This window comes from Mastigoproctus giganteus, chromosome 12 (genome assembly GCF_048544385.1).
Source record: "Mastigoproctus giganteus isolate SK-2022 chromosome 12, ASM4854438v1, whole genome shotgun sequence".
Taxonomy (NCBI): Eukaryota; Metazoa; Arthropoda; class Arachnida; order Uropygi; family Thelyphonidae; genus Mastigoproctus; species Mastigoproctus giganteus.
Genome location: NC_143586.1, coordinates 16,273,433 through 16,285,820, shown reverse-complemented (window position 1 = coordinate 16,285,820; position 12,388 = coordinate 16,273,433). Strand labels below are relative to the sequence as shown.

The 12,388-nt window shown below is 37.3% G+C and overlaps 1 protein-coding gene across 2 annotated transcripts in view; it reads left to right on the top strand.

The window, feature by feature from the left end:
• Positions 1-12,388, top strand: part of LOC150076729 (sorting nexin-29-like) — a 275,665-nt gene that overhangs the window by 171,380 nt on the left and 91,897 nt on the right. For both annotated transcript variants that reach the window (XM_090386732.1, XM_090386733.1), the window contains one exon: positions 11,510-11,595. In XM_090386732.1, coding sequence (XP_090242858.1) covers positions 11,510-11,595 — 86 coding nt within the window. The remainder of the gene's footprint in view (positions 1-11,509; positions 11,596-12,388) is intronic.

Genomic DNA, 12,388 nt, shown 5'->3' with positions numbered 1-12,388 from the left:
ACCTCAAAGATAGTTCCTCTCTAGCACCACTTATGAGCCTCTTCATTTACTGTCTTCTGCATGATTGTTACTCTTCAGCATTCAAAGAGGCCTATGTATACAAAAACAGTGTGATAAAGCTAAGCCTAGCAACCATTGACATATTACTAACTTAATACAATTGCCAATTACTGTACTTAACATGTTTGCCCATGCTACTATACTTAACACAATTTTTGTGCTAAGTGTAGTAATTGGAACAAAGAAAATCAGATTGATTCCTTGATATATTAAATGCATTTTACTCTCTTCACATTGATCTTCATCTCGTCAAGCTTTTGGTTTTCAGCCTCTTTTACTGGATTTGTTTGCTTCACTGCCTAGCAATCATCATCACTTACATCAACTATGTAATAATTAAATTATTTTAACTTTGTTTACTGTTTCACAAGTTGTTCCTCAAGGCTCACCCAATGATCCAACAACTTAAAATCAAAAATCTCTAAAGGCATTGCTTATGCTATATAATAGAATTTATGTGAAAAACTACTATCCAAATTCATGGCTCCACTCCCTTATAATTGCCTTACCTAAACCTGGAAAAGATCATACGATCCCTACAAATTATCGACCAATAGCGCTAACAAGTTGCCTTGGGAAAATCCTCGAGAAAATGGTGAACAACAGATTAACCTGGTTTCTGGAAACATATAACGTACTTAACATAAATCAATACGGATTTCGTAGAAACAGGTCATCTCTGGACCCCATGATAAAAGCAGAAGCAAATATCCGCAATGCTTTTCTAAGGAATGAGCATCTAATAATGATCAGTCTTGATATAGAAAAGGCCTTTGATACTACCTGGCGATACGGCATTCTTAAAGATCTCCACAGTATTGGTTTGCAAGGAAACTTACCACTCTTGGTAAAAAACTTTCTGAAAGTTAGAACCTTCCAGGTAAAATATCATTAGCATTAGCATTAGTAGAGGCATTTGATGCAAGAAAGCAAGCTTATGCAGCATCAGCCAAAAAAAAAAAAAAATAAATAAATAAAAAAATTAAAAATAAAAATAAATAAATAAAAAATAACCACTTCCACTTCACCCCTCTGTTCGTTCGAAATACCTGTCCAGCTGAGCCTTAAACTTATTTAGGCTATCAACTTCCACGACAAGGGATGGAAGTCTATTCCACCACCCAACCACCCGCTGGCTAAAGGCAAATTTCCTCACATCTATCCTACATCTGTCTTTCCTCAATTTGAATTTATGCCATCTCAGGTGATTATTCTGAGCAAGAGGAAGAATCCCATCAGCATTGAGCATGCTCAAACCATTCAAGGCTTTATACACCTCTATCAGATCACCTCGTCGGTGCCTAGTCTCCAGACACTGTAATTTGCAAAACTTAAGCCTTTCTTCGTAAGAGCACCCCTTTGTTCCATTCACTAATCTTGTTGCCCTTCTCTGTACTCGTTCCAGCATCTTTACATCCTTCTTGAAATGAGGCCTCCAGACCTGTATACAGTACTCTAGGTGTGGTCTGACCATTGCCTTATACAATGGAATAATCGCCTCCCTATATCAAAACAATCTGTCACAAATATACACACAGGAAGAAGGAGTACCCCAAGGCTCAGTGCTGAGTGCAACCTTATTTATCATCAAAATAAACTCTATTATAAAAGACCTGCCAAAAACACTTGAAACATTCCTTTATGCAGATGATGTTACTATTTCGTGCCATTCACAAAACATGAACATGATAGAAAGACAATTACAAAGCACAGTGAACAAAATAGAATTGTGGACTAAAAACAATGGCTACAGATTATCACAACAAAAAACAATAGCCATACACTTCTGTAGAAAACGAAAAATGCACCCAGATCCAGAAATAAAACTAGAAAACCAGCTGATACCTCTAGCAAATAGTATATGTTTCCTTGGCCTGATTCTTGATAAAAAACTTAACAGTTTGGAACACATCAAATACCTCTGAACAACCTGTCAAAAAAAACTAAATATTCTCAGAGTTCTTTCTGCAATGAAGTGGGGGGGAGCCGATCGGTTCACACTTCTTCACCTGTACCATCCATGCTATAATCAGATCAAGACTTGATTATGGGGCCCCTGTGTGTAGCTCGTGTAGACCAAGTGTCATCAAATGGCTTGATTCCATACATCATAGCGCCTTACAAATCTCTTTAGGTGCATACAGAACATCACCAGTACAAAGCTTATATGCAGAGACTCATGAGCCCTCATTATATCTCCGGAGGCAAATGCTGCTATTAAACTATGCAGTTAAAATCCGAAGTCTTCCTCATCATCCTACTTGGCAGTATCTTTTCAATCCACAGTGGGAAATCCTCTACAGCAATAAACCCACAGTAAATAAACCAGCCGGAATACGACTAAAAGAAACAATCTCAAAATGGGGCCTAAGCTTTGACAATGTACATGAGGATAATAGCATAAGTATTCCACCATGGCACACTTTCACGCCAAACTGTGATACTTATTTTCAACAATGGGGAAAAAGCACTCTGGCAAATGTCAACATAAAACAGATGCATGCAGCCCACGCATCACAGTTCTCGGAATACCTTCATATATATACAGACTGCTCTAAAACAGACACTAAAGTTGGTACTGCAGTGGTCTTTCCACACACACTGTTCTCTCACAATAACTTCCAAACGACGAATGCAGCAGCTATTTTGCTGAACTATTCGCCCTACAAATGGCCTTAAAATACATAGCTTCTTCCCCTCTTCTAAAACATCTCATATATACAGATTCATTGAGTGCAATACATGCTCTCCAGCAAAGACAGACTCCATCACATCCCATTCTCTATCAGATACAAGCTCACCTTGTGAAACTTAAAAGCAAAATGAGGCAAGTAAAATTCTGTTGGATTCCAGGACATACAGGCATTGAAGGTAATGAAAGAGCTGATAGAGCAGCAAAGAATCCTACAAACACAAACCAAAGGCTTTACAAAGTTCCTTATACCGATTACAGACTTATCATAAAAGAGTTTCTCCACAATCAGTGGTCACAAATGTGGCAAAATGAATCAAACAATAAACTGTTTCAAATAAAACATGAACTACAGCCATGGAAATCGAGTCTTGCTTTATCGGCATGAAGAAGTCATCATATCCAGACTACATTGGACATACACTTCCTACGCACAATTATTTACTCACCAAAGCAAATCCTCCAGAATGTCTTCACTGTTCTTGTCAACTCACTGTAAAACATTTCCTTATAGAATATCCACAATACCACATGGCGCGACAATCAGCCTTTCATCTCCCTATAAATTTCCAAGATTCTCTGACCTTATCACAAATCCTAGGCGATAACTCCAACACTGAAAATATATTTACTTATTTAAAATTAATAGGATATTTTGACCAGATATAAATCATATTTAAGAAATATAAACGTCCTTGTCACTAAACATTAATAGATAGGCGCAATATGGCCAAAGTTGCTTTTGTGCCAAAAAACCGAGTTGGCTTGTATTAATCTTTATAACATGCTGTACTTTGTAATGCTCAGCTTTCTCACCAGTGCTTGCAGTCTGCATGCATGCATAGTGAGTAAGAGGTATGTAAATATTTAAATTAATTAAATTTAAAAAAAAAATATATATATATATATATATATCTCCAGTGCTAAAACCCACCAAAAATTCTGGAAAATGGGTGCAGTACCCTTCAACATCAGCTATATTAATAATCACTGCATCATTTAACATTCCATTTTTAAAGCTTTTAAGCTGACTAGATTATAGGGAAAAAAAAGAAAAGAAAAAAGCACTTCCCACATCACTGTCTAACCACTTTATTAATTTTTCTAGCACTTCCAAAATTCATTAAAACTACCCACTTCCACAACATCAGAAGGAAGTTTGTTCCAACAATCAACTACCCTGCCAACCGGGCTAGCCGGGTGGGTAAAGTGCCTGGCTGGCAACCCAAAGGTCGCGGGTTCGAATCCTGCCTTGGGCTTGGATCAAAGTACTGCAAAAACCTTGGGAGGTGCATTATATGGCCACAGAAGCCGATGCGCCAACAACTACCAAAAAAAAATAAATAAAAAATCAACTACCCTGTAGCTGAAACCAAATTTCTGTCCTATTGTGCAACCCTCCTTCCTCAATTTAAATTTGTCCTCTCATGTGTATAATGTTTGAGGAGAAGGATGCCATCAGCATTTAGCTTACTTGGTTCATTCAAAGACTTAAATGCTTCAATTAAATCTCCCGTCTAGTTTCCAGAAAATCTTAGAAATGTGTGAAATATAATCTTCCACTAAATTTTGAAACTTCTTCCTGCAACATAGATTTAAAACAAAACTCTCAAGACATTCTGTCCAATATTCAGTGATTAATTTTCAAAATAATTTAAATACTGAATCCCCTCCCTTTTTTTCCTTTTTTTTTTTTTTTCTCTCTTCATGTATGAAATTTTGAGATGAAAATGTAGGTGTGATTGTAAAAAAAAAAAAAAAAAGTTTATAATGCAGGCAGTTTTCATTATTTCTCAATGGATTTATTATTATTATTATTTTTTTTTTTTTCCAAGTCAACAAAAATTTATCAGTTTTTATTTTTCTTCCATAACCTATGTGCTGATTTTCAGTTGTGTATGATGATTGTAATGACCAGGATCATATAAAGCTACCTTGCTTTATAAAAATTTACTGCTTCACAAAATAATTTGCTACATAATAATTGAACAAGATACAACAAAAATTGCAGACATACCAAATAAGGAATAATTACTCTATCACACTGCACAGTTACAAAATCAATCCAACTATAGCTACAGAAGAATATTGTCAGTCTACATAAGTTTATATTGATATAAATTTAATTGCTTGTGCACTCTACTTTAACAGTGGCAGCCTAACTTTGTATGTAAATTTAAAATATAGAACAATTAGTAATAGGCAAATGATTCAAGAAAGCAAGCTTTTACAGCATCAACCAAAAAAAAAAAAAAAAAAAATTCCCCACTTCACCTATACAACCACTCTAACTTGCCTAGCTCTTAAAATTGATTCAAACAGTCCACCACTTCCATGACACCAGGTAGAAGTGTGTTTCAACAGTCAATTACTTGGTGTTTTTAGACAATATTCCACATACCTGTTTTGCAAAAATACTTCCTCAATTTGAATTTATACTACCTCAGGTGTGTAATCTGAGCAACAGGAAGAATCCCATTAGCATTGAGCTTTCTCAAACCATTCAAGGCTTTATACACATCAACCTCACAGGTGCCTAGTCCACAGATGCTGAAATTTTTGCTATTGAATCCTTCTTGGTAAGTGTATATTGTTTTCTACAGCAGCATGTTCGGGAGACAACTAGAGGGAGTAATACTCTTGATCTGATTATCAGTAGCTCGTGTAGACCAAGTGTCATTAAGAATTTGCAGATAAAGAAATTGCTAGGTGGCAGTGATCACAGTGGCTGATGTGAGATTTACTCAAAGCGGTGACTACATCAGGGGTAAAGAGAAGGGTTTTTGGTTTCGTAAAGGTGACTGTGGTGGTTAGTTTTATGAGACAGTTTTTAAATTCTATACAGTGGGACCAACAGATGATGTTACCAACAGCAAATTCTAAGTGGGAATCATTCAAAGAATTAATCTTGGATGCTACTAGGCTTTTCATTTCAACTAAGAAATATTGTTCAAGGTTTAGGCAAAACAGATGTCATGAACTAATGAGACCTGTGGCAGAGAAAAAAAATGCATGGGATACATCTAAATTAACAGGTGACACAGAAGCCTATGGTAGATATAAGCTGGCCTGTAATCAAGTCACAAAGGACGTTAGGCAGGCAAAGGCAGATTATTAGAAATATTTGGCAAAGAATGCAAAGAAAAACAGCAAAGAGTTCTTTACTTATGTAAATGCTAGAAGGAAGGAGGAAGGGGATGAATCAGATTGGTCCACTTGATATTGATCGTTCAACTGTTGATGATGCTACTCAGTTAGCTAGCAAACGAAATGAATATTTTGCATCTTCATTTACACATGAGAAGTTATTCAGGGATGGGAATGCCAGAGGTGTATTAAACTCTGGCAGTGAACTAAATGATTGTGTAATAACTGAGAGCAAAGTGAAGTAGAAACTGTTGAAGATAAACATAAGAAAGGCACCTGGGGTGGATGGAATCTTTTCAGTTACATTAAAAGAGGCATCAAAGGAAGTAATCAAACCCGTAGCCATAATTATGAGGGCTTCCTTAGACTCAGGGGAGTTAACTATGGACTGGAGATATGGAAATGCATCCCCATTCACAAAGTAGAATCAAAGGGTGAGACAAGTAATTACAGACCTAGTTTAACTTCTGTTCCAGGGAAATTAATTGAGGCACTGTTCACAGAAGCACTACATTCAGACACAGCATGGGTTTGTTAAGGAAAAGTCTTGTCTGAGAAATTTGATTAGATATTATGATGTGTTATAAAGGAACTGGATGCAGAAAATAATTTTGATATCATATACTTGGATTTCAGGAGAGATTTTGACACTGTTGCTCATGGAAGACTACTGTACAAATTGGAGCAGTATGTTATTAAGAGTAAGTTGCTACAATGGATAAAAGAGTGGTTGAGTGGGAGAAGACAGAGAGTGGTAATCAGTGGATGCTGCCCTTCGTGGACTAATGTTATTAGTGGAGCCCCTCAGGGTTCGGCATTATGCCCATTGTTGTTTTGTATATTTATCAATGATATTGCTGAAGGTATATCAGGCTTAATATCGAAGTTGGCTGATGATACAAAGGTTGGCAGGGTTGTTAATGACAGTAATGGCAATATGCTACTGCAACAGGATCTAGAAAATTTGTGCAGATGGGCTGAAAAATGACAACTGAAGTTTAACATTGACAAACACAAGGTATTGCATATGGGTAGAAGTAATCCCAGAGAAACGCAACTGTGTGGTAATAAGGAATTTGTACCACACAACATTGCACTTAAGGTGGTAGAAAATGAAATAGACTTGGGAGTAATTGTGCAGCCAGATATGAAGATTTCTGACCAATGGAGATAGGCTGCCAGAGCAGATCATGGGCTATTGTCAATGATATACAGTATTTTTGCTAGTAGGGAAAAAGAGGTGATTATCCCTTTGAATAAGGTAATGGTTAGGCCATGCCTTGAGTACTGCGTACAGGTCTGGAGGCCTAATTTTAGGAAGGATATAGAGTTGCTTGAGCATGTACAGAGAAGGGCAACAAGATTTGGTGAGGGGAATGAAGATGTCCTCTTACCAAGAAAGGCTTAAGTTCTGCAGATTGCTGTGGCTAGAGACTAGACACCAGCGAGGTGATTTGGTTGAGGTGTATAAGGCCTTGAATGAGTTGAGCACACTGAATTCTGATGGGATTCTTCCGCTTGCTCAGATTAGAAATCTGAGGGGACATAAATTCAAATTGAGAAAAGACAGTTGTAGAATAGATGTGCAGAAATTTGCCTTGAGCCAGTGGGTGGTTGATTGCTGGAACAAACTTCCATTTGTTGTTGTGGAAGTTGATAGCTTCAGACTGGACGTTGGTAGCAGTCAGATATTTCATGTCTGACTGCTCACTTAGCCCAGTGTTGTTTTTTTTTTTTTTTTTTTTTTTTGTTCTCTATTTCCTCTGAGTGTAGTATCACATTGATATATTATTCTAGGATTACTGCTACCCATATGCAGTACCTTGTATTTGTCAATGTTAAACTTCATTTTTCAATCCTCAACCAATCTGCCATTTTTAGGTCATGTTGTGGAAGCATACCCTGAATTCTGTCATTAACCACTCTGCCATGTTTTGATTCATCAGCAAACTTGGATATTAAGCCTGCTATGCTTTTATCAATGACATTTATAAATTTTGAAATGAGCAATGGGCCCAACACTTAACCCTGGAGGATTCAACTAATAACATTAATTCAAGAAGGGCAGTGCCCATTTGTATCAACTCTGTCTTCTCCCACTCAGCCATCCCTTTAAGCATAGCAATGACTTGCCCCTATTGCTACACTGCTGCAATTTGTACAGCAATCTTTTATGTGGAATGGTATCAAAAGCTTTTCTGAAAGTGTATGTTGTTAAAATTAATTTTTGCATATAGTTAGTTCCTTTATTACTGCTACTGCATCATAGTATCCAATTTGAGTGGTCAGATTTGTATCACTATAATTAAATTAATGACTACAAAATGTAATATGGATGTGACATCTTTCCAGGAATATTGGTGTATTTTATATTTCACTGTTATGAGTATATAGGTAGCCCTCGAGGTTAGGTTCCTGAGGAACAGGCACAGATGGAATCAGTGCAAATGAAACCCTTTATATAATGGAGTCAATCGGAAATCACAGGGTTAGGTTCTGGGCACCAAAAATTTTACCTACCACTTTGCATCGATTGTTTTATTTTATTAGCATTCTTCATAGTTGTAGTAATAGTCGACGGAGGCATATTCATAGCCCTACACACATTAGGGCGGCTTTCATCAGATTCTATCCTCCAAATATTGCAGTAGGATTCAATTAACTACTTTTACCAGACATGGTGTGTCTTTATTCTATTAAATTAAAAACTTTATAACACGATTGGAAAAAACTGCACACGGCTATCACTATTATTATTATTTAATTTATTAATAGCACAATTAATAAAAAAAAATGTTAGCGTAATAAATTTCAAATAAATTTCCAACACTTGTAAATAGCATAAACAACAACCAACTGAATGCTTCACCGCATGGACCTTTACTACCCGCATCCAAGAGTGGTTACTTTGAAGGCGGGAATCTTTCTTGTCTCTGATACGATTGCGCTAATTGCTGATTGGCTCAGATTATCCTAAATCACGTGAACAGTGCATGATACATAGCACAGTACGATGCCGATAAATTTTGTCTGACGATTTTAAACTTTCAATTTAGAAAAAAAATTGCAAAAATAAATAAATAAAAATGGTTTGTGGTTAGTGATCGGTGCTATTGCAAATCAGGCTACCTGTATGTATGACTTTTAGAACATTAGCATTAGTAGAGGCATATGATGCAAGAAAGCAAGCTTATGCAGCATCAGCCAAAAAAAAAAAAAAAAAAAAAAACGCTCCCATTTCGCCCCTCTGTTTAATCCAAATACCTGTCCAGCTCAAATTTATTTAGGCTATCAACTTCCACAACAAAGGATGGAAGTCTGTTCCACCAAACAACTACCCACTGGCTAAAGGCAAACTTCCACACATCTGTCTTTCCTAAATTTGAATTTATGCCCTCTCAGGTGATCTAGTGTGTGTGTGACCAACCCACAAATTCCAGTCAATGTCTGGGAAATTAAAATCCCCCATTATAAGACTCTCTGATTTACTAGCCCACTCTATTCCTCTGTCAGTTTCTTATTATACTCATCAGAGTCATTAGGCCTACAGCATACTTCTACTCTCAATTTTGATCTCCCAATGCTTACGTCACACCAAACTGACTCGACACTGCACTGTCCACCGATGTCGACTTCACTTCCTTGGATTTTATGTGTTTCTTAACTAATAGCATAACCCCTCCTCCCTTCCTATCCTACTATCCTTTCTGTACACATTGTACTCCTCAAATTCCAGTTCTGCATTCCTTATATCTGTGTGACACCACGTCTCTGATATCCCAACAATATCTGCCTTTGATGTTTTGAGCAATACCTCAAATTCATCAAATTTATTTACCAAACTCCTAGCATTGGTGCACACGCAAGTATACATGCACCTGTTCCTATTCTTAGCTACTCTAACACAACCCATGTGTGGGGCGACCTCGCTATCCAGGTGGGTAAAGTGCCTGCCTGGCAACCCAAAGGTCGCGGGTTCGAATCCCGCCTCGGGCTTGGATCAAAGTACTGCAAAAACCTTGGGAGGTACATTATGGCCACAGAAGCCGATGCGCCAACAACTACCAAAAAAAAAAAAAAAAAAAACATCTGTTTACTTGAACTGCAATGACTCCCAGCAGTCTCTAAAATATCCTGCATCTTGTTTTCCAGGCTGCTGCTCATTCCAATAGAAACAGTGCAAGAATCACTTTCACCTCTGCCAGTGGCTACTGTTAATCTATTAGTCTTTGTATCCCCCCAAGCTAGCAGTGCCGACCGGGCTAGCCGAGTGGGTAAAGTACCTGCCCGGCAACCCAAAGGTCGCGGGTTCGATTCCCGCCTCGGGCTTGGATCAAAGTACTGCAAAAACTTTGGGAGGTGCAATATGGCCACAGAAGCCGATGCGCCAACAACTACCAAATCAAAAAAAAAAAAAAAAAAAAGCTAGCAGTTTTCCGACCCACCTAACACTGCCTCGATAGCTTCAGCAAATATTCTTGCACCCTTTCTATTTAAGTGTATCCCATCACTGTAGAAGCAGTCTCTCCTGTTAACAAGTACAGTCCAGGCTGAAAAAAATTCTACCCCTTGAACCCGGCACAATCTTTCTAGGTCCGAATTGATCGACAAGGCACTCATTATATACTCCCTCCTGTCGTTTCTGGGCAGAATTGCAGACACTTTCAAATTCAACCCTAATTCACAGCTTTTTTTCAACAGTGACCTGTATTTGTTAAGTAATTCTGCCGGTCTCCTACTCTTAATATCATTAGCGCTAACGTGTACAACTATATCACCTTTTGTGCACTTAAAAGATGATATTTGCTCTACAATGTCATCAACCTTTCCCCCTTGGCAGACATACCCTGGTCCTGGTCCACCCATCCTTTTTACAAAGCATGTTCCCCATTTCCCTGACAATAGAGTCACCAACAACTACTAGTTCCTGTGGGACCAGCGCATTCTGCCTTGGGGGTTGCCGCTGTGTTGCATGATGACCAAGTGTAAGCTCTGCCGTTGGTGTGGGCAGCTGAGAGCTTGATGGACCCTCAATTTAGATCCTTCGAGGGCATCCACCCTGTCCTTCAATCTCTCATATAGGCCCATAACAACGCTTTGTCGCCTGATTTCCTTACACTCCTTATATTGTGCATACACACAAAGACATCCCTCATGGCAATGTCATGTTCTGTACATGATTGCTCCACAAACATTATTCTGAGCAAGAGGAAAAATCCCATCAGCATTGAGCATGCTCAAACCATTCAAGGCTTTATACACCTCAATCAGATCACCTCACAGGTGCCTAGTTTCCAGACACCTGTATTTTGCAAAACTTAAGCCTTTCTTTGCAAGAGCAACCCTTTGTTGTACACTTATGGGTTGCCATTAGACTTATGAGATTTTATGTTAGCTACATAAAAAATTAGCAGTTGTCTTTTATTTTATTTTTATTTTTTGGGATTATGACAACAATGTATGTAATTAACTCTTATCCTAATTACTAGTTGATTGTGTAATAGTTCTTAGTAGTTTTCCATTCATATCGATCATCTGACCTAATGGTGCAATAATGCTGACTTATGGATAATAAAATTTAAAATCATTCTCTGTATCATTTCCTTTTAGGGAAAATGAATTGCTTAAACACCAGCTGAAGAAGTACATTGCTGCAGTTCAAATGTTAAAGAGAGATGGAGCTAAAGCTCAAGATGGCAAGTATTTAAATGTTATAAAGCCCTGTATTATTTGTAGTAAAGTCATGTAATATTATATAGTCCAGTAGTCTCCAAACTTTTTTGTCGTGCACCCTTATTTTACTTAAAATGACTAGCACGCACTCCAGAATAAAAAAATTAAAACTATAAGTTTAATATATATATATATATATATCCAAATTATATAAGTTATAGTGTAATGTAAGTAAATCCATAGTTTGAAAATCGATGTAACCACTGGCCAACCATACCTCCAGTATACATGAAAAATTACATGAAAAATATAATATTAGGTTAATCAACATAATAAGCCTTACATGGGAACATATTTTGCAAGAGACTTTGTCGAGGGCTAAACCCCTACAAAATAAAAACCCATGTTAGACTGAGCCATCGGTTTCTGTTATCATCTGCCTGTATACCAAATCCAATATCCATAATAATGGATAATTCAACTAATTTAAAATTAGGTTATAGTGCTTACTATAAATAATTATAAATATAGCCGTACAAAAAAGGAAATGTCTAACCAAAATTTGTAAGAATACAGGCTGGATGATATTTAGCCCGACCGATAGCAGCAACATTATAAGCCCAACTGAGAAATTATTATTATTTGCTGAACAATTTGCAGAAAAATGGCTAAATTAGCTAACTAAAGGCGAACGGAAAGCAGAGTAGTTAAAGCAATAGTACCTCACTCCCCCTCGAATTACTCTAATAGTTCGTGAGATATGAAAAATTAAGGCGAGAGGATAGATAAAAGTAAAACAGAAAAGAAAAAGCAATT